The following is a 24,112-nucleotide window of genomic DNA, read 5'->3' as shown; positions in this document are numbered from 1 at the left end:
TGCAGTTGCCGCGTCAGTTGGATGAGTAATTCAGAGGCGTCAAAAGAACAATGGCGGAGCAGTGCACATCACGGCTTGTCTGTCTGTCAAACATGCAGAGGAATTGAAGATTTTTTTTTTTATTAGAGGAAGAATTCCCTGCTTTGACTTTCCATTGGTCCTTCAGTGAGGTGCACATGTTAATGATGCAGGCTGTATGTGTTAGAACAACTCCAACAATGGCCGTGCCTGTTCTGGGGGTTGGCGGGGACTTTGAGACAGAAGACTTTCACAAACCGAGAATCCATCAGAGAAAGGATGTCCAATGGACCCCCTGACGTTGTAATGACACCCCGCTTGTCACAGCAGTGTTTAACATCAGCACATGCATATTTAACCCGCTTAGCTTCCTGGCTGACATCAAGTTAGGCTTGGCCACTATTTCTTTTTATGCAGCAGTAAGAGAGCTGAAAATATATTGCAGCTGAATCTGTAATCCTTTCTGAATGTGAAATGGAAAGGAAAACATCAATTTATATTATTTAAATCACAACAGCCGGGAAAGGGGGGCGGGGGGGGGGTAGATTTCTCACTTTTGTTGAATTTAATGTTTATATGTTTGTGTCAAAATTCAGACAGAAGATTGGAATTAAAGTTGATTACCTAGAAACTGTTACCTGGTAACTGAGCCGACAAGACGTCAGCTGAGGACACTAAACACACAATAGGGGTAACTTCAAAATTACACAGAAGATCCTTAAAATCAACAAACCACCTCTTTCTGTATATTTTTTAATATTACATATCCTGAGTGTTTGATGAAGTAAAATGCCAGTTTTCAGTTATTTTTAGCCAATTCAAACTGAATTCATTTTCTGGAAATCACCACACAGTGCGCTATCTCTTGGAGTTAAGTAATTTGAACATTTAAATGACACATGGGGAATGAAATACCAAAATAATCTGCCCTTATGATATTCCAGCTTGAGGTATTAAGCCACTTGATATGCAGAAAAATGAATTAAAGCTCTTACACTGGCATTGAGGAAGGAGGGGCTATTCCTATAATTGTAGCCACTGGAGTCACAAGACATTCAAAAAAATGGTAACGCTTTTCCAAAATGCAAGTGAATCCATCAGAGGGACCATGGGGTTGGTCACTGACAGAGATTATTTATCCACAGCAAAGAATAAGGAAACATTTCTTAAAAGAGATGATTTATCTTATTTTTATTCATGTCATCTTAGATACAGTCATTTTGTTTGCCATTCAAAAAAAAAAAAAAAAATCAAGACAGTATTTACAAAGTGCAAAGTGATAACTTTTGTGATGATGTTTCAGCACAACACAACAACATATTGCGGAAAATGTAAAATCATTCAGCACAAGTCTGACACACCATGCTGCATTCTGATTAAGAATGAAATCGGGACACATTGAAGCTGTTTGATATTCTCTTAAAAAAAAAAAAAAAAAAACAGTGAGAGGGTGAAGCAGACGGTAGAACTGTGCAGTCATTGTCTCGTGGTTTCGTGGTTCGTGTAAAAAGGGATTGAATCCAAGCTAAAACAAAAAAGACTAAAGATCAGCTGAACATCGGGAGAACTCTGCCAGGAAGCCGCTTCACTCGTTTTCAAACTTGCTGTACGGGTGGTCCGAGTCCCCCATGAGACCTGCACAGAGGACAATGCACAAATTCAGTCACATGAATAAAGCAACATGATGGATGGGCCGCTCCTTTTGGCTTCTTGCCTCTTCACTCAGTATCTTTGACACTCCTGTGAGTCTGACTAAGCTGAGGATGCAGAACCTGCAATGGGGCTCCGTAAACACTCCATCCTACGGCCCTTTGAGTGAAAGTGACAAGGTGATCGCCTATTTTCAAAATAAGATGCTGCTGTTTTTGTCGAAAATGAGAAGCAGACGCTGTCGTTTTTTTTCCACTATTCTCCTCTTCTCTTGGAACTCTGATATGTCTCTCGGTCTGAGTCACTGAGAGATGAGGACACATCATGATCACTGCTGTGGCTGAATCGCCCTGACGGGAGGCTTTTTCTTCCAGGGACAGGATATCAGACACAAGCGCATTCTCGTCAGTCAGCGGAACATGCCATTTCCTACACACGAAGCAGTACGGCACTTCTTGTGCTTTTTGAATTTCTGTTATTAATGCTCGTAGCAGCCGGGGTGATGAAAAAAAAATCAACTAACAAACCCGAAATATTCTGATGAGAAATAGAAAATTCTGGTTGAGACCAACAAAGCTAGTTGGGGGAGAAAAAAAAAAGCGTATTTCAGGCAGGCATCCTCTGAAAAGGTCAGCAAGCCTCGATGAAGGTGTCAGTCTGAGGAAGTGAGTGCAATGCTAGACTCATTTGGACTAATTAGGTGTCAGAGAGTCTTTGCTACCATGTTACGAGAGGGCGGCAGTTTATCATTTGGAGCCACATGCAGAGATTAGACGGATGATATTAAGCTAATGTCAATCTTGGCTGTTAGCTGAGTCCATGTACCGACCGGGCTTAACGGGAAACCACAAACCTAAGTGAAAACACTGATTTCAAAAAAACAATTTACAATTACCACACAAGTGTAGCTACTAACTGCCTATAAAATGCAGTCACTACATCATCACTGAAAGGTTTTAAAAACCCACATTTACATATGTTCTGAGATGGCACTTGGCATGTGACAATGCTGTTGTTAAAGCATGCTGACTGACATTATTTCCACAATTTTCACTTGAACAGGAAATGAATGTGGATGAAAAAATGCTAAATCACTCCTTGACTTATGTAAACAAGTGATTACGCGATGATTTTGTTTTTCCTGTGTGGAATAAATACTGTGATCATTATGAGAGTCTACCAATGAGCAGGAGCCCTCGGCCCAACTGTCACACCCATGTTGTCGATATACACAAACCTGACATATACTCCCTGTGCACCCACAAGTGCAACTTCTGTGGCTCATAAGCTGTTGAATATCAATAATTGGGATACAGCTTAGCCTTTTAATCTCGAACACTTGAATATTTTTCAAAGGTGTTAAAAAAAAACCCAATTTGTCACATGTCTTGTCATTCTAAATTCAGTAATACTTCCCTGACGGTTTCTTGGTCATTTGCTGCACATTTCAGAATCAGAATCATGATCACATTATTTGAGGATTCAAACATCTATAGATAAACGACACAACCACATATCTTTACATGTATAAAAATGACTGTGCATAAATATAGAAATATATGTACAAATATACATGTACAACGTGGCCAGTGAATATCATGATATTCATTTTGTTGCATGTGGTCCTTCCTTGCATGGAAGGCATTTATCCAAATGAAAGGTCATTGATATCCGATAACTGTCTGTAGACTAGAAACATAAAAACATTAAATATTGGTTCATTCACTGTAAGTTTCCCCTCTTGCCCTAAATGATTTTACATCATGTGTTCCTCTCAAGGTGACATTATTTAACAGAACACCCAGCACAAACCAAACAAATACACAAACCCCCAAAGGAGTGAAAACCGTCAATCAATGGAAAGCGATTCTTCCCACACAAGTTGGATTCCTCCCACAGGCAATTGGCAGACAGTAATGATTTCCGTTTGTAAAAGTTCTGGCTTAAACTGTTAACCAGTGCGGTAGACTTGAACAAACTGATGTGAAAATACACTTGTCTTTAATATAGTATTTCTGGCCTGACCGACTGATGTGTTGTGCGAGTAAGAATGAATGTTGACCTGATAAACTGCAGACAGAGGTGCGAGCTGATGCAACAACAAACGCTTTGCTTGATCCAAAGCTTGAATGCCATTTGGTGCATTGGTATTCAAACTCTACACTGCAGAAACCATGAAAACAAGCAAATGTAATGCCGGCGTCACCTGCATGGCTTACACTTTGTCAGTTGCACAGCAATTCTTGGTTGATCTCCTACACCCGCCATGGAAATTTTGCACTGTAATTTGGGGATCTTCTGGATTCATGTGAGGTGTCATGTTTGTCAGAGGCATTTGAAAACTGAGGCTGATCTGACCAGACAGTGACTGACGTTCCTCACATGACCACCAGAGGGATGCTGCATAGAAAGTTTGCTGGCAAAAAAATATGATTTTTTTCATGACAGTGTCCCGTAAAGTCCGAAAAAAGCATTTTGGCATTCTTTTTTGAAAAACCCAACACAAAATGCATTGGCAAGAAAGGATAACCAGCTTAAATAATAGTGTGGCAATCAGTCAGAATCAATGTAAAGAAAGGTCTGTACGTACCATACTTCCTGCGGATCTCATCATGCCGCGCGATTCTCTCCACTCGCCTGGAAGACAGGAGGGTCAGATGTGTGACTCCACTGCACAGGAAGATATTTGCCTTTCATATCAGCTTTTGGATTTTGCTTCTCTTAAATAAGGGTTGTAAAAAATAAAAAAAAAAACACTGCACGGCTACTCTTTCTGTCAACTGTTCATGTGACGAAATCTTTTATGTGGTCACCTATTTTTGGTCATTTTAGGGACAGGGTGTTGCAAATTAGCCATAAAGCAGATCATATGTACCAAAAAAATACCTGAAATCGAGAGTGAAGGTGCTTTACACTATGAAATAATTTCATCGGATAATGCAGCAACTGTGTGTATTGCCTCGCTCAACCTTGCGTGCAATCGCTCTGCCAGTGTTGTGACAATGATGTTGGACTCTGCATGAGAGCCACGGGAGGACTTGACACAAGATAACCTCTGGGATTATTAAGTTGTATATTATGTTTATCATCAAGCTTTAATGCTTTTAAGTCTCCAAAACCTGTCAAAATGTTGCATTATTAATGTTATATTATTTGTTTGTCACATCACTAGTACTATGATAAGTCTGATCCATTTCGTTCTAGAACGCCCACTATTTTATTTTTTCAACTGTCAGAAACAGGTTCTGCATGCTACAACAACGAGGTTGGGATGACTGACTCAGTTGTGACTAAGTTTTTTCTTACACTATGGGGATCTTTTTCAAACAAAGTTGCAGTGAATAAAGTTGAACTGTTTCAGTCTTCTATCCCTCACATAAATATATTCAGCAAGATCCTCTATTGAAATGCTGTTGTTACGTATGGGACGACTGACACATTGCCAAGACTGAGTCTAGGTCAATACAATGATTAAATTGACTCCCTGAGGAAGGGGCCTTGTGATTCAAGAAAACGACACTTGTAATGACCAATTGTTCATTCTGCACACTTGCAACCAGGGTGCATAGAAGTTGGATAATTTAGCTCACACACACACACACACGCACACACGCACACGCACACGCACACGCACACGCACACGCACACGCACACGCACACGCACACGCACACACACACGCACACACACACACACACACACACACACACACACACACACACACACACACACACACGAGAGGTGTGGCAGCAGGACGTGTATGCCAAAAACTGGAAATGTTTTGTTTATGGTGGTCGTACCTAACATAAACATATGAAACTTTCAACCCAAGAGAATTAGGAAATAGATGTTACAGTACATTTTATGGAATATGCTAAAAGTGGATATTGTCTTGGACTTTCAAATAACTACTTCAAGTGGTAAAGGAGCATGTCAAAATATTCAAGCCTAAATCAGGAGGTGTTCATTTTCAATTTCCCCTTCAATCACAGTTTTGACCATACATAGTTATATATTTATTTGTTCAATTTGATTACTGTTGTAATCCATAGTGATGACCCTACAATTCAAAAATTGGTGAAGGACCGCTGTCAGTAAACATGAAAAAAAAAAAACAAAGCAGAGGCTGTTTGAGTGTGACAGGATATGGGGGGGGGGGGATTTGGCTGTCCGACCCTCCAAGCCTCTCTGGTGGAAGGAAGGAACCCGAGCTGGTACACGAGGCTGAGAGATTCTGACTCAAGATGCCTCTTGAGAGGGCCTGAACTCTCTTTCTTTCTCTGGAGTTTGCACCCAATTAGAGGCACCGGGCAGGTGTGGGCAAATTGATTGGCCCCTGAGTCAGTGCCTGCATGGTGGGGTTCAACCCGGTGAACAAGAGGGTAGCCTACCTCTGCTTTCAGGTGGGGGGACGGGTTCTGACTGTTGTTTTCGGTTATGCACCCAACAGTAGTTCCGTTTACCCACCCTTCCCTAGAAGGGCTGCTGGAGAGCACTCCAACCAGGGAATCCCTTGTTCTACTGGGAGACTTCAATATTCTCGTGGGCAATGTGACAGTGTGACTTGGAAGTAGGTAATAGGAGGAATGGCCCCCCAGATCTGAACCCGACTTAGTGTTTGTTGTTGGACTTCTATGTTTGTTATGGATTGTCCATAACAAGCACCATGTTCAGGCATAAAAGTGTCCATATGCGCACTTGGCACCAACGCACATTAGGCCGCAGTGCTTTGATCAACCTTGTGGTCATGTCATTGGACTTGAGGCCACATGTCTTGGATGCTCAGGTGAATAGAGGGGCGGAGCTGTCAACTGATCACTACCTGGTGGTGAGGTGGCTCCAATGGTGAGGGAGGAAGCCAGTCAGACCTGGCAGTTCCAAACGTAGCTTGCGGGTCTGCTGGGAATATCCGTCAGAGTCCCCTGTCAGGAAGAGTTTCAACTACCACCTTCAGCAGACCTACAACCATGTACCGAGGGAGGCTGGGGCCATTGAGTCCAAATGGGCCATCTTCTGTGCTTCTGTTGTCGAAGTGGTAGACTGGAGCTGTGGCCGCAAGACAGTCGGGGCCTGTCGCGGCAACATCCTCCAACACACTGGTGACCTCATGGTGAGGGATGCCATCAAAATGAATGAGACCTATGTGCCTTTCTGGCCTGTGGGGCTCCAGAGGCAGCTGAAAGGTAGCAGCAGGCCAAGAAAGGTACCGGCAGGCCAAGCAGCATTCAGCTTTGGTGGTTGCCGGCACCGACTCAGGCGTGGGTGAAGTTCAGGGTAACCATGGAGAATGACTTCCAGTGGGCTTTTAAGAGATTCTGGTCGACCATCTGGCCGCTTGGGATGGGAAAGCAGTGCTCTGTCAACACTGTGTACAATAGGAGTGGTAAACGCTGCTGACCAGCAATACTTCTGAGACGTCCTCAGTCCCGTCGAAAAACCCTCCAATAGCAAAGCAGGGCCGGGGGACTCTGGAGCAGACTCACCTATTTCCAGGGCTGAAGTTGAAGAGGCAGTCAAAAACCTCTTCAGTGGCGGATATCTGGGGCTGGATGAGGTCCGCCCTGGGTTCCTCAAGGCTCTTGATGTCTGATGGCTGACGCGGCTCTGCAGCTTTGCATGGACTTTGGGGACAGTACCGTTGGACTGGCAGACCGGGGTGGTGAGCAGGACAGTGTGGTTTTCATCCTGGTCATGGAACAGTGGACCAGCTCTATACCCTTAACAGGGTCTTCGAGGGGGCATGGGAGTTTGCCCAAACAGTCTACATGTGTTTTGTGGATCTAGAGAAGGCATTCAACTGTGTTCAGCAGCAATCCTGTGAGGGGTGCTATGGGGTACCAAACTCCATTGTACAGGCTGTTCGGCCCCTGTATGACTAGTGTTGGAGCTTGATCCGCATTGCCGGTTATAAGTTGAATTCGATTCCAGTGAGAGCTGGACTCCACCAGGGCTGCACTTTGTCAGCAAATCTGGTTATAACTTTTGTGGACAGAATTTCTAGGGGCAGCCAGGGTGTTGAGGGGATCTGGTTTGGTGACCGCAGGATTGAGTCTCTGCTTTTTGCAGATTATGTGGGTCTGTAGGCTTCATCGGTTCATGATCTCCACATCTCAGAGCAGCAGTTTGCAGCTGAGTGTGAAGAAGCCAGGATGAGGATCGGCGCATCCACATCTGATACCATGGTGCTCAACCAGAAACAGGTGGAGTGCCCACTCCGGGTTGGGGAAGAGATCCTCCAGCAAGTAGAGGTGTTCAAGTATCTTCGTATCTTGTTCACGAGAGAGGGAAGGATGGAGCGGGAGATTAACAGGCAGATTGGTACAGCATTTGCAGTGATGCAAACTCGGTCTGTCGTGCTGAAAAAGGAGCTGAGCCAGACGCCGAAGTTCTCAATTTACCAGTCGATCTACATTCCTACCCTCAACTATGGTCACGAGCTGTGGGTAGTGACCTAAAGAACGAAATTGCGGATCCGAGCAGCCAAAATGAGTTTCTCAGTGGGATGGCTGGACTCTCCCTTAAAGATGGGGGAGCAGTTTGGCCACTTGGGAGGAGCTCAGAGTAGAGTCACTGCTCTTCTGCATAAAGAGGAGTCAGATGAGGTGGTTCGAGCATCTGGTCAGGATGCATCCTTGACGCCTCCCTGGGGAGGTATTCCGGGCATGTCCATCTGGGAGGAGGCCATGGGGAAGATCTAGGACACACTGGAGAGACTATGTCTCTAGGCTGGCCTGGGAGCACCTTGGGAACCCTTCAGAAGAGCTCGACCATGTGCCTGGGGAGAGGGAAGTCTGAGCCTCCCTGCTCTGGTGTCTGCTTCCATGACCCGACTTCGAACAAGTGCAGAAGATGGATGGATAGATGAAGGATACAGCTATTTACAATATGTAAAGAATACACTACATGTGTGTAGAACATTTACATTCAGGCTTGTTTGGGGCTGCTGAGTGACTTTTGCTCTTAGCTAACGGAGATCACTAAAGCAGGACTAGGCGTCGTCACACACACACAGCTATTCTCAGGAGCGACAAAGGCCTGGGAGGAGCTTTTTGTGCTTCAGACCTAACTTCACATCGGCCCTCTGCAAAGGAGATGGTGTAAATCAAAGTGTCACTGCACGTTGTGATCAGCGAGCAACAGGATGGCTGTGTACCGGCTGCCATCGGTCACCCTGGCCTACAGCCACATTGCAAGCAACTGGATGACTGACAAAAGACGGCACACATAAATAACACTCCACGCAAAGAGTGAGAGGTGCGAAGTGTGGAATGGACAGGGACAGCTTGGGAAAGATTGAATGCTTGCTCAGGAGGCACTGATACAAACGTCAGATTGGGCAGGGGGCTCATAAGTTGTCTGTTTGAGGTCCCATCATTTATTGTAACACTTAAACTGTCGCGTTCAGGTTATAAGAAGCAACATGCGTCAGCTGCACTTGTCCCAATAATAAGTACAAACATAAAAAAGAAATTATGACAGATCATCCAAACCAGCAAATTGGAAACCGTAAGTGTCCGCCGCCACTCTTATCTTAGCCGCCTTGACAGTGCAGATATTAGTGGTTAGAAGTGGATGGAAGAATTTAACCAGTTTGACATTTATTTCAGTGAAAGACATTGAGTGACCCTTATAGCTATGTCTCTTCAAGATTCATTAAGTTCTCAATTTAATCAACTTTACTCAAGCTTCTCTGTTACTGTTCAAGGTGAACATCCATGACTATATGAATTAGAAGCAAGGGGCCCAAAACTTATATATTATCAAATGCAATTTGAAATATATTTTTTTCTATGGCTAATGTTAAAAAAGCTCATATTTATCCTTTATTCTTGTGCAATGTATGGTTTTTGTTCTCTATATGACCATACGGCCTGCAAGAAGACCCTTTTTGAATAAAATCAGGAGGACCTCATTCGTCCCACAGAAAATGAATGTGCCTTAACTGCTCAGAAATATGAGACAATAAATGTATAAGACTAATACAATATCCCAGATAACAGTAAAATAATAAATGAAAAGCTACTTGCCCTTAAATACTTTGTAAATATGAATAGCAAGCGTCAAAGTCATCTCAGCACATTTAATGCTTGAGTTCAGTCCAATTCTTATTTCTATAGAAACACTGAAGTGCAATCCCACACCCTATCTCCCTTATCGATGACCAAATATGAGTCAGGTTTGTCTTCTTGAAACAGAGCACTGAGCAGAAGCTCAGAAAGGCTGTAAAGCTTTCAAAGTAAAAAGCCACCTTGCGGATAACCGTAATATTACAACTTGAGATTTCACCACTGCAGCTTTCAGTAGGCTAAAGATAGGCTGATCAGACTGATACGAGTGAGGGGGCTTGTTGTTAAATCATATTTCTGCTTTTGGTAGCAGTGTAGGTGTTTACGCGATGGTCCATCAATGCGCCCAAAATGTGACAGGGTTCAAATTAGCTTTCAATCTTTACCGTTTTTACCTTCGACACGGTCTGATCTCCAACAGCTCATCCTGCTAAACATCAGGTCCTACCCAGCATGATTTAGAAAACTCCCTTCAATTTTCTGCTGCCTCTTATAGCCAATTAACAAACAAGCAAAATGTTTTTTAAAACTGCATCACCCAAAATGAGAAAATGACAGTTAAAAAAAACATTACCTGAATGAAAATGTTAGCTTTGAAAGTTGAATTTCAGACTGATTCTGGAGGGTGAATTTTTCCCATGATGGGTCCAATTTATTCCGAATGTCCTGCTCACGGCATGAACTGTATCTATATAGGTCACTGCGCTAACTCCTACTTCAGAGATTTGATCATGGACACAGCAGGAAACCCTGGCTGCAAGATCATAGAAGTTAGATAATTCAGCTTACACACACACACACGCACACACACACGCACACACACGCGCACACACATACACATACACACACACACACACACACACACACACACACACACACACAGCTAAAACTGCAAGGGATGATGATGATAAACCACAGTTACTGTCTATCTTTCTGCATGGCTGCCCCATTCTCTAATATACTATCCACCCCTTGGAGAAAGGATCTGTGGCTGAAACATTTGCAGCGTGCAAGTCTGGGGAACGCTACAACTGGGGCTGTGTGATACAGCAGCTACATTCTATTAATGACCACTTTGTGAGAGAACAGCTGCTCTAACTTCCACAATACAATTGGTGCTTTGGGATCCGACCGCGAGGAAGTCTTCCTCTGGGAAAGAGCCAGAGCTGCACATTCACACCAGTTGCTCGCTTCTCAATTAGACATTGGCCCCTTTTGTTTTGAGAAATCCCAGCCAAGTCCTACTGGGATTTCAAGGTGGCAAATATACAGGGATGGGAAAAGAAGCTAAGATATTGTGAGGTTCCTTCCTTTTGCATCTTAAGCATTCCACTTCATGCAAGAATGGATCAGCTTCATCACGGCACATATGTTGTAGGTACTGTATTTTCCGGACTATAAGTCGCGGTTTTTTTCATAGTTTGGTGGGGGGTGCGACTTATACTCTGGAGCGACTTATGTGTGAAATTATTAACACATTATTACCGGTACCGGTATATCATTTCACATGTTATTTTCACACTGAACCGCAAGAGGGCACTATAGGCCTGTGAGAATGATTTCAACATTGGCGAAGAACTTAACAAAAATGGCACCGAAAAGGAAACCGTATTCTGCTGATTACTAGCTGCAAGTAGTAAAATATGCAGCCGAAAACAGTAATCGAGCTGCAGAGAGAAAGTTTGGAGTTAGCGAGAAGCTTGTAAGAGACTGGCGAAAAGTGGAGGTAACTCTAACTGAAATGAAGCTAGGTGGCCACAGCTAGAGGAACGACTTCACACAGCTTCACGGCAATTGGGAGAATGCGCCGTGCAACTTTCGTGGAAGTTATTGAATGGATCGAAAAAGCATGGGCTTCGGTGACAACCGAAACCATTCTGGCAGGATTCAGAAAGGCTGGAATAGTTGGAACTGGAAGTGACGATGAGTCTGACGTAAGTGACGTAGAAGAGGAATCGCCACATCTTCTACCTCCGGGGTTAGCGGAGTTGATGAGAAGTGGAGGATGAAGATTTCATGAGATTTTAGTTACCGGGTATTTGGAGTGACACGGATGGTTTTGGTAAACTTCTTAGCATGTTGTTTATGCTTTAGTTATCGGAATAACTGTTAGTATGTTATGTTAACATACCACGCACTTTCTCAGTTGTGTCATGTAACGCAAGCATATCGTTCAGCCTGTTGTTGCCTCTATTCTATTTTTATTTTAAATTGTTCGTCATAAAAATTTTAAATGACATGTCTGTTCTTGTTGTTGTATTTTATTAAATAACCCCCCCCCCCCCAAAATGCAACTTATACTACAGTGCGACTTATGTATGTTTTTTTCGTTCTTTATTATGCATTTTTGGCTGGTGCGACGTATAATCCGGAGCGACGTATAGTCCGAAAAATACGGTAATCAGATGTAACTGGTAATATATTTGGCCAAATGATGCCCTCACCTCATATGAACGGCATTTCAATACAACGTCTATTTATTGTTAGGGTACTTCCGATAGCACAGTGACTCACGAAAATCATCATAGTTTGTTTTTCTTTCTTAATATTTGCCTAGCCATTGACCTCCTTGAGGATTTCCACTATTACAGTGCAGACACCCATCTGCTATTTAGTAAACCATCATGTGTGACTAAGATCACAGACCCGTATTAGCCTGGAATCTGAATTAGAATCAGCTTTATTGACCAATTATAATACAAGGAGTTTAGTTGACGGTTACACCTCATACATGGTGTTGAACAATGACAGGACAAGAACATTATAAATTGTCCACAAAGAAAGTGCAGAGTGCCTGTCTGTTTGAGTAATAAGGTGATCATCCACATGTGTAATGAGGTCAGTGAGGTACTCCAAAAATTAGGTAATTAGATAAATAGAATAAATTCATAAACTTCTTACCTGTCATCGGCCCGCTGTCTGATCTCCTCTCTTCTCCTGGCATATCTCTCCTCATCTCGATCTGGCCTTCAGGTAAAATGAAGAAGAAAACGGTCTCAAAGGAAAGTCTGACAAAACCATGTAATGCAATGCGACAATTATATACAGCTAAAATTCACCGAGATATTTTCCCCCCGAACACATAAAAACTGGGTAATATGAGTTATTCAAATTCTGCTGTCTTTGGAGAGGGACTTCTATTTGATTGATAAAAGAAGTGTGCAGCCTGAAAGATAAAAGGAAATTATAATAAAAAAAAAAATTAAAAAATGAGCCAGAATTAAATAAGGCAAGCAGGTAATTGAAATACAGCTAAATACAGCTAGACCAGGGATGTCAAACTGATTTTAGCTCAGGGGCCATACGGGGTAGAATCTTTTCTCAAATGGGCTGCACGGGGAAAATCATAGCATAATAACAACAGTTTCTTTAATCAAAAATTGCAGCTCAGCTCATTTTTATGCCTTGCAAAATAATTTGCAGGCTAGATTAAACCCATTTGTGAGCGTGTTCTGACCTGCGGGCTGTAACTTTGACACCCCTGAGCTAGACTGAGTGTTGAAGTGGAGTATGCGGTATTGTGCATGTCAAGATTTCTGTCAAATGGAAGACATGGAAAGGCATCCCACATTTAACAGACTGTCAGTGTGTGACAGGCTGGCCCGCAGCTGATTGACTGGCAGGGCATTTTCATTTCAGTTTTGCTCAATGAGGGGACAGCTCACATTCCACTTGTTGCCATGATAAATGTACATTTTATTTAAGTGTCACTATCAGAAGGTAATGAATCAATGTCAAAAAGAATTTCTCGTCGACAGTGGGTTTTTGTGGTTTGGTTTCAATAACTACACTAAGGCATAAGCTGTAGGTTCTTTTTGAGTAGTTCAATACAGGGCTGGGTTTATCAGCTACATGTGACAGATCACTGGATTAGACAATTTTTTTTTCAGTGAACAGCACTGTATGGCTGAGGAATATTTGACTGACAATGATTAGGAAAACCTATTTTCCAGGTTGCTGATACAATCTGTTTTACTTCTCATTCCTGTCACATAGCCAGGTGATACAGACACACATACACAACTGCTATGTTTGTGTTGCCATAGCCTCAGTTTGGTGGTGGAACAAAACATACCGGTACCTCATTGTTTACTGACGTTTGACAAAACTTACTTTTGGCAAATCCACAGAGCAAATGTACTTGTTTGCTTTCAAAATTAGTTGAAAGAGCCATGGGTAAACAGGCAGGCAGCTAGCAGTACAAGACGGATGACATAAAAGTAAAAAGTGAAATGGTAACTCTCCTAATTGGAGTGCTAACAATGAAAGCATTTTTCTTTGTTTTCTGTTTTGAAAAAACGACCACATAATTCCCATACATTGTGATATCTAGTATCAGGAAAATATGTAATGTGTAATGTTTTCATACAGGCAAAAAAAGGGTCCAGTATTAGAGTTCCTCTACTGTGATGACATCAGTTGTGGGTGTCACCATGTTTTTAATGGCTCCTCTGTGCTGCAATGTTCTCTACAGCAATGGCGACAAACAGTAATGACTAAACAAAATGATCTCTGAAACTTAAGGAGAGACAACCACAACGGTCACTCAGCAGCTGGATAAAAAAAGCATTTGGGCAGATGAAGGCTGTCCTGGCGGAAATGCTGTCTGCAGGACTGGCAAAGTATTAAAACTGTATTCTTAACTAAGTATTTGGAGTCGCAAATCTTTTATTGAGTTTTATCATATTTCTGTTTATTATTGAGAGGAAGCTCTTGATTCACTTTTAAAGGTCAAGTCACAATGAATTGCACCTTTAATTCTCCCAAATTGTGCTTTTCATTTTAACTTTATTTTGAACTGGCCAAACCATGCAAAGGGCTTCAACCCCTTTGTCAAATGAAAGTGTCTGAGATTTTAGGAGGCTTACCTTGATCGACGTTTCTTGCAACAACAGCAGCAGCAGCAGCACACGGTGATCATGATGAGGATGATTCCACCAATCACAGCAAATGTGATGATAAGGGCCTCAAAGTTCACTAAATCACATAAAAAGTAGACAAGTGCTCTATCAACACTGCATCAAGCTAAAAAGTATAAAAAAAAAAAAAACACATATGGATACCGCTGGTTCTGTATTGTGAGGTTGCCCTGGAAATGGGGGCTTCAAGTCAGGTTGACCATTTCTATCTAATGGCTAGAGAAGTGTTCTGTGTACCAACGGTGCCACCTGGTGACTCCTGTAAACACATAAGCTGTGTGTGGAAAGCAGGATGATCCTACCCGCTCTTTGGCTGCAGCTGCTCTTAATTGTGATAGAATAAGCAATTTTGATGCCAAATTACCCAGTTAATTTGCAATGGTTCACTATCGATCTACAGCAGGGGTGGGCAATTATTTTGGCTGGCGGGCCACATTTCTTATTTAATTTTTATGCACAGGCCAACTAGGTATCAAGTAAATTGAACAAAATGAAAATTGCAATTTAAATGTTTCGGCGTTACATTTCAACTTTAAAATCATTCATGATCATATAAATGCGCTGACATGTTTTTGTATGTAATCATCCATACAAAATTAAACAAAAGGAAAAAATAAGTTTCTAAATTCAATATTGATTGAAAATACTTCGTGAAATATTTAAAGAAAATAGTTTGGCGGGCTAGATGTAGCCCGCGGGCCGTAAAATGCCGAGGTCCGATCTACAGCATAGAGACAACAGACAACGATATACACTACTCAAAATATATTTCAGCATATCATTAATCTTAATGATATTTTTCTATTATTAATCTTAACTATATTATAATTATTTGGCATAGTTTCTTTTATAAGTCCTTGCACTGTTTCAGTTTATTACAATGTTTACAGTGTTTCAGTGTATTACAATTCATAAATTGCAACAAAATGTGACTATATTGCCAATGAGCATGAGTAACAGACTTGTACATTCGCTCTACGGTTTTTAGAATGTGGAGGCTGAATGACAATAAAACTCGATTTAAATCTAAGAACCAACATATTTGTTGGCAGCCATCCATCAGTAGTTCTGGATATCATATTAAAGAAATATCAGCAGTTTTCAAAACTAAAATATCTGGAATGGCAGCAGGGTGGTATGCTGGTGCAGTGGTTAGCACTTCGGCCTCAATGCACAATGCAGAATCTGGTTCGATTCTGACAAGGACCTGTGTCTACGTGGATTTCCACCAGGTTCTCCACGCAGAATAAGTGACAGAAGATGGACCTGATGGTGTATCCGAACAGGGGAATTAATATTCCTCTGGAATAGCAATGTCATTGTACTATGAACAGAAAAATTTGCTTGGAAAAATAAAATACTTGCTACATTTCTTCTAGATATCCACGTTTATCAGGTGTAAATAGTGAAAGAATTGTGTTGAGACTTCAGTGACCTTTTTTGCACATGAAAATAAAGGTATATATATTTGATTTCTCTCAGCATCATCTTTTGATGAGTGAATCAATATTATACACATATATATATATATATATATATATATATACACAGAGAGAGAGAGATACATATTAATTTTGTTTTCGTTCAACTATTCAATAATCTGTCTGTATACTATTTTAAAATGTCCTAGTCCAATCAAATGCAAATGCTATAAGGTGGTCTGATGAGAAAATATAGAAATTTAAATATATATTTAAGACAGGCTGGCCTCTTATAATTCAATTTTTAATAACTAGAAAAATGTATGAGCTTTTTTCATTCCTCCAGGAAAACAGAGCACTCTCACTGAACATACAAAATTGTATGCTCAGCATTAATCAAGTTAATGATGAACCATTTTGTCCAACAGTTTTGTTTTCCAGTTAAGTTCAATAAAACCCTTGGTTTTATTGAACCCTCAATTTTCATTGAGCAACGCCATCTTGCAGCGGGGGCAGGATAACCAATGTTAATACAATCTATAGACTCATGATAACACATATCTACTCACACCAGCACACGCCCCAACGAGCCTGGGACAACTGGCACAGGGACGCGGGTGGTAGCAGCCAGGTTACTGGGTAGTCTGAGCAGTTCTTGGAGGTGAGGCACCACAGACACTGTTTGGAGGCAAAACAGCAAAGTTCAGCACCCAGAGGATTCACATCCCAATCGCTGTCTTCAAGGCAAATTTGAGCTGTAAAAGCTGGAGCCTCAGACTGTGAAATCCTCTGCTGCAGACCATCTGGAACAGTGTGTATTTATATCTATGAAATAATACTCAAATTAATTTTGTGATCCCCAAAACCCAATTGTTAAAAAGTGTTAAATTGTGCTCTTCCACAATGTATTTATCTTAACACATCTGTTTTGATTTTACAAAAGATAGCCCTTGGCACTCAACTGATCTTTAAAAAAAAACATTTGTGTGCTGCAGCCAAAATAGATATTTGGAAATAGCCAGTGTATTAAGGTGGGGAAAACGTGCCTGATTTTCTTTTGTTTGTTTTAATTTTACAAGATTGAATTGTGCACACGTTGTTTTTTTTCGATACTAGTAATAACTTTAAAAATACTTTAACTACATTATTTTTTACGACATATTAGCCTAAATAGACCCCCCAACATTCTGTACATGTGGTACTTCCCCCTCGGTTTCCATGGAGACCAAGCACGAACGCCAAAAAGTATGGGATGAGGCCAAGGTAGGGGTTCGTTTAGTTGTTGGATTGGGCATGTTTTACTGTTTTACGTTCATAAATTTTATGATGCAGATTGAGACTACAGATTAGCTCGTTAGTTCCGTTCAAGGTGTGTTAGGTGGGGTCGCTTGCAAGAGAGAACATGCAGCGAAATAAAGTGAGTTACTTCGGAAAGAAAAATAAATAAATCTGAATTTACCCTTAAAAACCAAGCGACCTTACCTTGGCATTTGGCACACAGGTGTCACAGCTTTTGTAAACAGAACAGGCTGAAAAGACAGGGAGAGAGAAACTTAGCTGCAAACAGCAAACCACACGAAAACAAAAGAAAATAGAGCAAGTGTCCGGGAGCCGGCTGCGGCAGTAATCCGTGACGCATTTTAAAATGCCAAAAGGCAGCTGTTCAATTCTGGCAGAAAAAAAACCTGTACGTTGTTGCTAGAATACACATTTCTTTTGTGGGGTTATCGGAAGAGTTTACGTTTTATTTTTACAATGAAATGTAACTCACGCGGTGGCGGTGTGGATGTTTGGCATTCCCCCTGCGTAGCGTAGCTCAGGATCACCACGACCGAAACGACAATCACCGACGTTGCTTTTCTCTCTGTTTTCCAAGCTGGCATCGTGAAAATCGGTTTTTGTCTCTCAATCGCTTCTTAGACACCCTTGTTCGTCGAAAGGAGACGCTTCCTTTACTTCACCACAGACTGCAAGCTTGTTTGTTCCGAACAAATCGAAAGCTACGGTTACTTCCTGGTCTTTAGAGTGGGAACGTTCGCATCCACCTTTGCATTCCGGGCGAGCGGAGTCTATGTTCGTGTCGCGATAATGGGTTCAGTTTCTCCAAGGAGTGTGTTTCTCTGTCCCCGCCTACTCGTTCGTGATTGTAGTGGAAATCAGGATGGCACTATAACGCTCTTCATTATGCAGTAAAATGTAAAATATGTATTTTGACGTCAGTGGCAGCTGAGAATACAGATAGATGACATTTCAAATCAACAAACTGGGTTGAATTCCAGAACAAAATGGAAATGTAAACTGGGATACTATCACCCCCGGAGGTTCACAGTGTAGATTTGTTGATGGTGTGTGATTTATAAAGTTACGACTAGAAATGTGTTCCTAAAACTATAAAGGCTTTTATTAGTCCATCTGTTGGTTTGGGACCTGCCTGCCTAATTTCCTGGGATTTTTATACCATTGATATATGATTTCCTGACACACATGAAGGAGCCAGCTCTGTATTTTCTGTGTGAGATCTGGAGCCAGAATTGGTGAGGGCACTAAGAAGTTTTGAGACTCTTGATCTCAGGGTTGTGGGTTGAGCCCAATGTCTACTTTTGCTGCAAGTCGTACACGGTAATGTTTACAAGGTGATTTGTGCTGAAGCACCTCTTACTCCAAGCTGTCTCATCACAACTAAAACAGTCTGAATGTCTGTCATCAACCTGGACCAGTGCCACCTGACCTCGTAATTTGATAAACTGGAGCCTATAAAGATACCGCATTCATGTCTATTCTGGCATTATTATTAATGCTGGATGATTACTATTTCAGGCAACAATAATTTCAGCAACCTGTATTGAAGTTCACTTTCTGCGGTAAGTGTAGTATAATTCAGCCGCATACGGTGCCTTGTGCTTGATCTAACAGGTCTCTTTGGCTCAGTCGGCATTGTTCAGCTGTTAATCCATTCTGCATTTTAGCATATTAGCATTTTTATAGGGATTCCTATGGCGGTGTAGTCATGGGGCCAGATTTGGTGAGGGCACAAAGAGGTCAAGGGTACGCTTCACGGAATGCAGCGGTATTGCGAAAAGCTGGATGGTAATGGAGTGTTTGATTTCTGATCAAACTCCCGTTCACATTTGCTTTCAGACGATCAGGCCCAGTCCGGCAAGATTGCAGAATTTGTCACATATCCATTGCACGCTGTTCCATCTTGAACTTGCCCCCATAATTTACACAGGTTTTCTCAAAAAAGCACTTAGATGTTGGATTTTGCAGCCCGGCTAGCTCAGTCGGTAGAGCATTAGACTCTTAATCTCAGGGTCGTGGGGTCGAGCCCCAGGTTGGGCGTTTACCTTTGCTTCAGCTCAAGGACACAGTGATGTTTCCGAGTTGATGGGTGCTGAAGCACCTCTTCCTTCAAGTCTCATCACAACCAAAACAGTCAGGTACACCATCATCGACTCCTGTTGTCCTTGACCAGTGCCACCCAACCTTGCAATTTCACCAACTGGAGACCATTAGATAGGTCTTAAGTAACCACACTGGCGATGGTACCTGCTTACTTCTGAAATCTACGATGATTTCAACAACCTGGATTGAAGACCATTTTCTCCTGAAGTTTATTATTAAGCCGAATACGTTGCCTTAGCCTAGGCCTTGTCCGTGTCTGTGAGGCGCTATCGGCCAGCATGTTTTAATGGAAAGGTTGTCTTCAAACCCACCAAAGAAAGTGTGGGAATATCCGTTATATCACCAGGCCGGCTTGTCAGCAATTTCCCTGGTTACCAGAGGTGCTTTGTAACATAGACTTTACTATGACAGCAACTTCTACATGGGAGAAAAGCTACTCTGGCTCAGCCAATGCAGGGGACTTGGTATGGAGAGCAAGCACTGCTGACAAGCCCCTTTTTGCCAGGTCCTTGTATCTCTGAGCATGTACGTCTTAATGTCGGGGTCGTGGGTTCGAGACCCACGTTGGGCGTCTGCCTTTGCTTCGAGTCAAGGACAATGTAATGTTTACAAGGTGATTGGCACAGAAGCACCTCTTCTTCCCAGCAAGCCGTGTGTCATCACAACCAAGAGTTAGGGTCTCTTTCATTGACTCTTGTTGTCCTGGACCAGTCCCACATGACCTTGAACTGTGCAAAGGCCAAAATTTGGGATTTTTACCTGCAGAAATTTGCTTCAAAAACAAATGGGAAATTCAACTGTCAACCTGTTGGTTTGGAACCTGCCTGCCTATTTGCCTGGAATTTCATGCCGCCTTTTGACTTAAGAATCCCTGTTACACATGGAAGACCCATATTACTCTGACATGGGGCCAGATTTGGTGAGGGCACAAAGACGTCAAGGATATGCCTCGCAGTCCGCAGCGGTATGACGAGGAGCTGGATGGTATTGGAGTGTTTGATTTCTGATCAAACTCCCGTTCACATTTGCTTTCAGACTATCAAGGCCAGTCCGGCAAGATTGCAGCGTATGTCACATGTCCATTGCATCATGGTTGTAGATTCGAGCCCCATGTTGGGCGTCCACCTTTGCTCCAGGTCAAGGGCCCTGTAGAGTTGACGAGCTGATTGGTGCAAAAGCATCACGTCCTCCAAGCAATCCATGTGTCATCACAACCAAAACAGTCAGGTTCTGTGTCATCGCCCCCCCGTTGTCGTTGACCAGTGCCACCCTGCCTTGCAATTTGAAAAACTGGAGACAATTAAGATACATTTAATGGTATCACATTTGTGTCCATTCTGGCTTTATGACTGATGGTGGCTAATTAGCAGTGCAGTCAACAAAGATTGAAACGACATGTATTGACGGCGAATTTCGGTGGTAAGTGTATGATTCAGCCGAATACGGTGCCTCGTCCTCCGTCAACCACGTCTCTGTGGCGCAATCGGCCAGCGCGTTCGGCTGTTAACCGAAAGGTTGGTGGTTCGAGCCCACCCAGGAACGTGCAGGGTAGTCGTGTCCTTTGTCTTGCTTCTCAGCAATGTCCCTGGTTACCAGAGGTGTTACTATGACAGCAATTTCCACCTGGGAGCAAAGCTACTCCGGCTCAGTCTATGCGGGAAGTAGACTAAACAGTGCTGACAAGCCTGGTTTTGCTAGTTCCTTGTATCTCTGATGATGACTGACATATTTCTGTGACCAAGTCAGACACCATGCTGCATGCGACCTCCTTCCACTTGCACTACCTTGTCTTGTTTTCAGACCCAGAATAGCATCCGGGCTCATTGCGGTTCACCTCGGTGCATGCCCGAACCCTTTAATTGTGCAAAGGCTGAAATTTGGGATTTTTACCGGTAGATATGTGTTTCAAAATCAAATAGGAACTTCAATGGTCAATCTGTTGGTTTGGAACCGGCCTGCCTATTTGCCCGGAAGTTTATGCCGACTTTGACTTGTGAATCCCTGTCACACATGGAAGACCCAGCAGGGCTCTTTGTTTGTCTGACATGGGGCCAGATTTGGTGAAGGCACAAAGAGGTCAAGGGTACGCTTCACGGAATGCAGCGGTATTGCGAGAAGCTGGATGGTAATGGAGTGTTTGATTTCTGATCAAACTCCCGTTCACATTTGCTTTCAGACTATCAAGCCCAGTCCGGCAAGAATGCAGACTTTGTCACGTGTCCATTGCACGCTGTTCCATCTTGAACTTGCCCCCATCATTTACTCAGGTTTTCGGGAAAAAGCACTTAGATGTTGGATTTTGCAGCCCGGCTAGCTCAGTCGGTAGAGCATGAGACTCTTAATCTCAGGGTCGTGGGTTCGAGCCCCACGTTGGGCGTTTACCTTTGCTTCAGCTCAAGGACACTGTGATATTTCCGAGTTGATGGGTGCAGAAGCACCTCTTCCTCCAAGTCTCATCACAACCAAAACAGTCAGGGACACCTTCATTGACTCCTGTAGTCCTGGACCAGTGCCACCCAACCTTGCAATTTCACCAACTGGAGACCATTAGATAGGTCTGAAGTAACCGCACTGGTGATGGTACCTGCTGACTTCTGCAGTCTACAATTGTATTGAAGATCATTTTCTCCTTAAGTGTATTATTCAGCCGAATACGTCGCCTTAGCCTCGGCCTCGTCCGTGTCTGTGAGGCGCTATCGGCCAGCATGTTTGGCTGTTAATGGAAAGGTTGTCTTCAAACCCGCCAAAGAAAGTGTGGGAATATCCGTTATCTCACCAGGCCGGCTTGTCAGCAATTTCCCTGGTTACCAGAGGTGCTTTGTAACATAGACTTTATTATGACAGCAACTTCTACATGGGAGCCAAGCTACTCTGGCTCAGCCAATGCAGGGGACTTGGTATGGAGAGCAAGCACTGCTGACAAGCCCCTCTTTGCCAGGTCCTTGTATCTCTGAGCATGAGACTCTTAATCTCGGGGTCGTGGGTTCGAGCCCCACATTGGGCGTCTGCCTTTGCTTCGAGTCAAGGACAATGTAATGTTTACAAGGGGATTGGCACAGAAGCACCTCTTCTTCCCAGCAAGCCGTGTGTCATCACAACCAAAAGAGTTAGGGTCTCTTTCATTGACTCTTGTTGTCCTGGACCAGTCCCACATGACCTTGAACTGTGCAAAGGCCAAAATTTGGGATTTTTACCTGCAGAAATTTGCTTCAAAAACAAATGGGAAATTCAACTGTCAACCTGTTGGTTTGGAACCTGCCTGCCTATTTGCCTGGAATTTCATGCCGCCTTTTGACTTAAGAATCCCTGTTACACATGGAAGACCCATATTACTCTGACATGGGGCCAGATTTGGTGAGGGCACAAAGACGTCAAGGATATGCCTCGCAGTCCGCAGCGGTGTGACGAGGAGCTGGATGGTATTGGAGTGTTTGATTTCTGATCAAACTCCCGTTCACATTTGCTTTCAGACTATCAAGGCCAGTCCGGCAAGATTGCAGTGTATGTCACATGTCCATTGCATCATGGTTGTAGATTCGAGCCCCATGTTGGGCGTCCACCTTTGCTCCAGGTCAAGGGCCCTGTAAAATAGTTGACGAGCTGATTGGTGCAAAAGCATCACGTCCTCCAAGCAATCCATGTGTCATCACAACCAAAACAGTCAGGTTCTGTGTCATCGCCCCCCCGTTGTCGTTGACCAGTGCCACCCTGCCTTGCAATTTGAAAAACTGGAGACAATTAAGATACATTTAATGGTATCACATTTGTGTCCATTCTGGCTTTATGACTGATGGTGGCTAATTAGCAGTGCAGTCAACAAAGATTGAAACGACATGTATTGACGGCGAATTTCGGTGGTAAGTGTATGATTCAGCCGAATACGGTGCCTCATCCTCCGTCAACCACGTCTCTGTGGCGCAATCGGCCAGCGCATTCGGCTGTTAACCGAAAGGTTGGTGGTTCGAGCCCACCCAGGGACGTGCAGGGTAGTCGTGTCCTTTGTCTTGCTTCTCAGCAATGTCCCTGGTTACCAGAGGTGTTACTATGACAGCAATTTCCACCTGGGAGCAAAGCTACTCTGGCTCAGTCAATGCAGGGTATGCGGGAAGTAGACTAAACAGTGCTGACAAGCCTGGTTTTGCTAGTTCCTTGTATCTCTGATGATGACTGACATATTTCTGTGACCAAGTCAGACACCATGCTGCATGCGACCTCCTTCCACTTGCACTACCTTGTCTTGTTTTCAGACCCAGAATAGCATCCGGGCTCATTGCGGTTCACCTCGGTGCATGGCCGAACCCTTTAATTGTGCAAAGGCTGAAATTTGGGATTTTTACCGGTAGATATGTGTTTCAAAATCAAATAGGAACTTCAATGGTCAATCTGTTGGTTTGGAACCGGCCTGCCTATTTGCCCGGAAGTTTATGCCGACTTTGACTTGTGAATCCCTGTCACACATGGAAGACCCAGCAGGGCTCTTTGTTTGTCTGACATGGGGCCAGATTTGGTGAAGGCACAAAGAGGTCAAGGGTACGCTTCACGGAATGCAGCGGTATTGCGAGAAGCTGGATGGTAATGGAGTGTTTGATTTCTGATCAAACTCCCGTTCACATTTGCTTTCAGACTATCAAGCCCAGT

At 43.1% G+C, this 24,112-nt stretch overlaps 1 protein-coding gene and 4 non-coding genes across 5 annotated transcripts; 4 read left to right on the top strand and 1 right to left on the bottom strand.

Moving 5' to 3' along the window:
• Nucleotides 1-1,186: 1,186 nt before the first annotated feature.
• LOC147229453 (pituitary tumor-transforming gene 1 protein-interacting protein) lies at nucleotides 1,187-18,146 on the bottom strand. Its single transcript, XM_086155878.1, has 7 exons — nucleotides 17,844-18,146; nucleotides 17,555-17,601; nucleotides 16,642-16,750; nucleotides 14,601-14,709; nucleotides 12,634-12,699; nucleotides 4,259-4,305; nucleotides 1,187-1,653 (listed from the first exon to the last, which is right to left on the bottom strand). The coding sequence occupies exons 1-7, from the start codon at nucleotides 17,953-17,955 to the stop codon at nucleotides 1,604-1,606; spliced, it is 540 nt and encodes a 179-aa protein (XP_086012004.1). The 5' UTR covers nucleotides 17,956-18,146; the 3' UTR covers nucleotides 1,187-1,603.
• Nucleotides 18,147-19,338: 1,192 nt separating this feature from the next.
• Nucleotides 19,339-19,411, top strand: trnak-cuu (transfer RNA lysine (anticodon CUU)). The gene has a single exon. It is a non-coding gene; the product is annotated as a tRNA-Lys (tRNA).
• Nucleotides 19,412-20,942: 1,531 nt separating this feature from the next.
• Nucleotides 20,943-21,016, top strand: trnan-guu (transfer RNA asparagine (anticodon GUU)). The gene has a single exon. It is a non-coding gene; the product is annotated as a tRNA-Asn (tRNA).
• A 762-nt stretch (nucleotides 21,017-21,778) lies between these two features.
• trnak-cuu (transfer RNA lysine (anticodon CUU)) lies at nucleotides 21,779-21,851 on the top strand. Its single transcript has one exon. It is a non-coding gene; the product is annotated as a tRNA-Lys (tRNA).
• Nucleotides 21,852-23,380: 1,529 nt separating this feature from the next.
• On the top strand, nucleotides 23,381-23,454 carry trnan-guu (transfer RNA asparagine (anticodon GUU)). The gene has a single exon. It is a non-coding gene; the product is annotated as a tRNA-Asn (tRNA).
• Nucleotides 23,455-24,112: the final 658 nt, after the last annotated feature.

Source organism: Fistularia commersonii, chromosome 11 (genome assembly GCF_037954325.1).
Source record: "Fistularia commersonii isolate RoL2024-O1a breed Wild chromosome 11, RoL_Fcom_v1.0, whole genome shotgun sequence".
NCBI classification, from domain to species: Eukaryota; Metazoa; Chordata; class Actinopteri; order Syngnathiformes; family Fistulariidae; genus Fistularia; species Fistularia commersonii.
The sequence above is the reverse complement of the archived record's forward strand: the minus strand, read 5'-3'. Positions and strand labels throughout refer to the sequence as shown.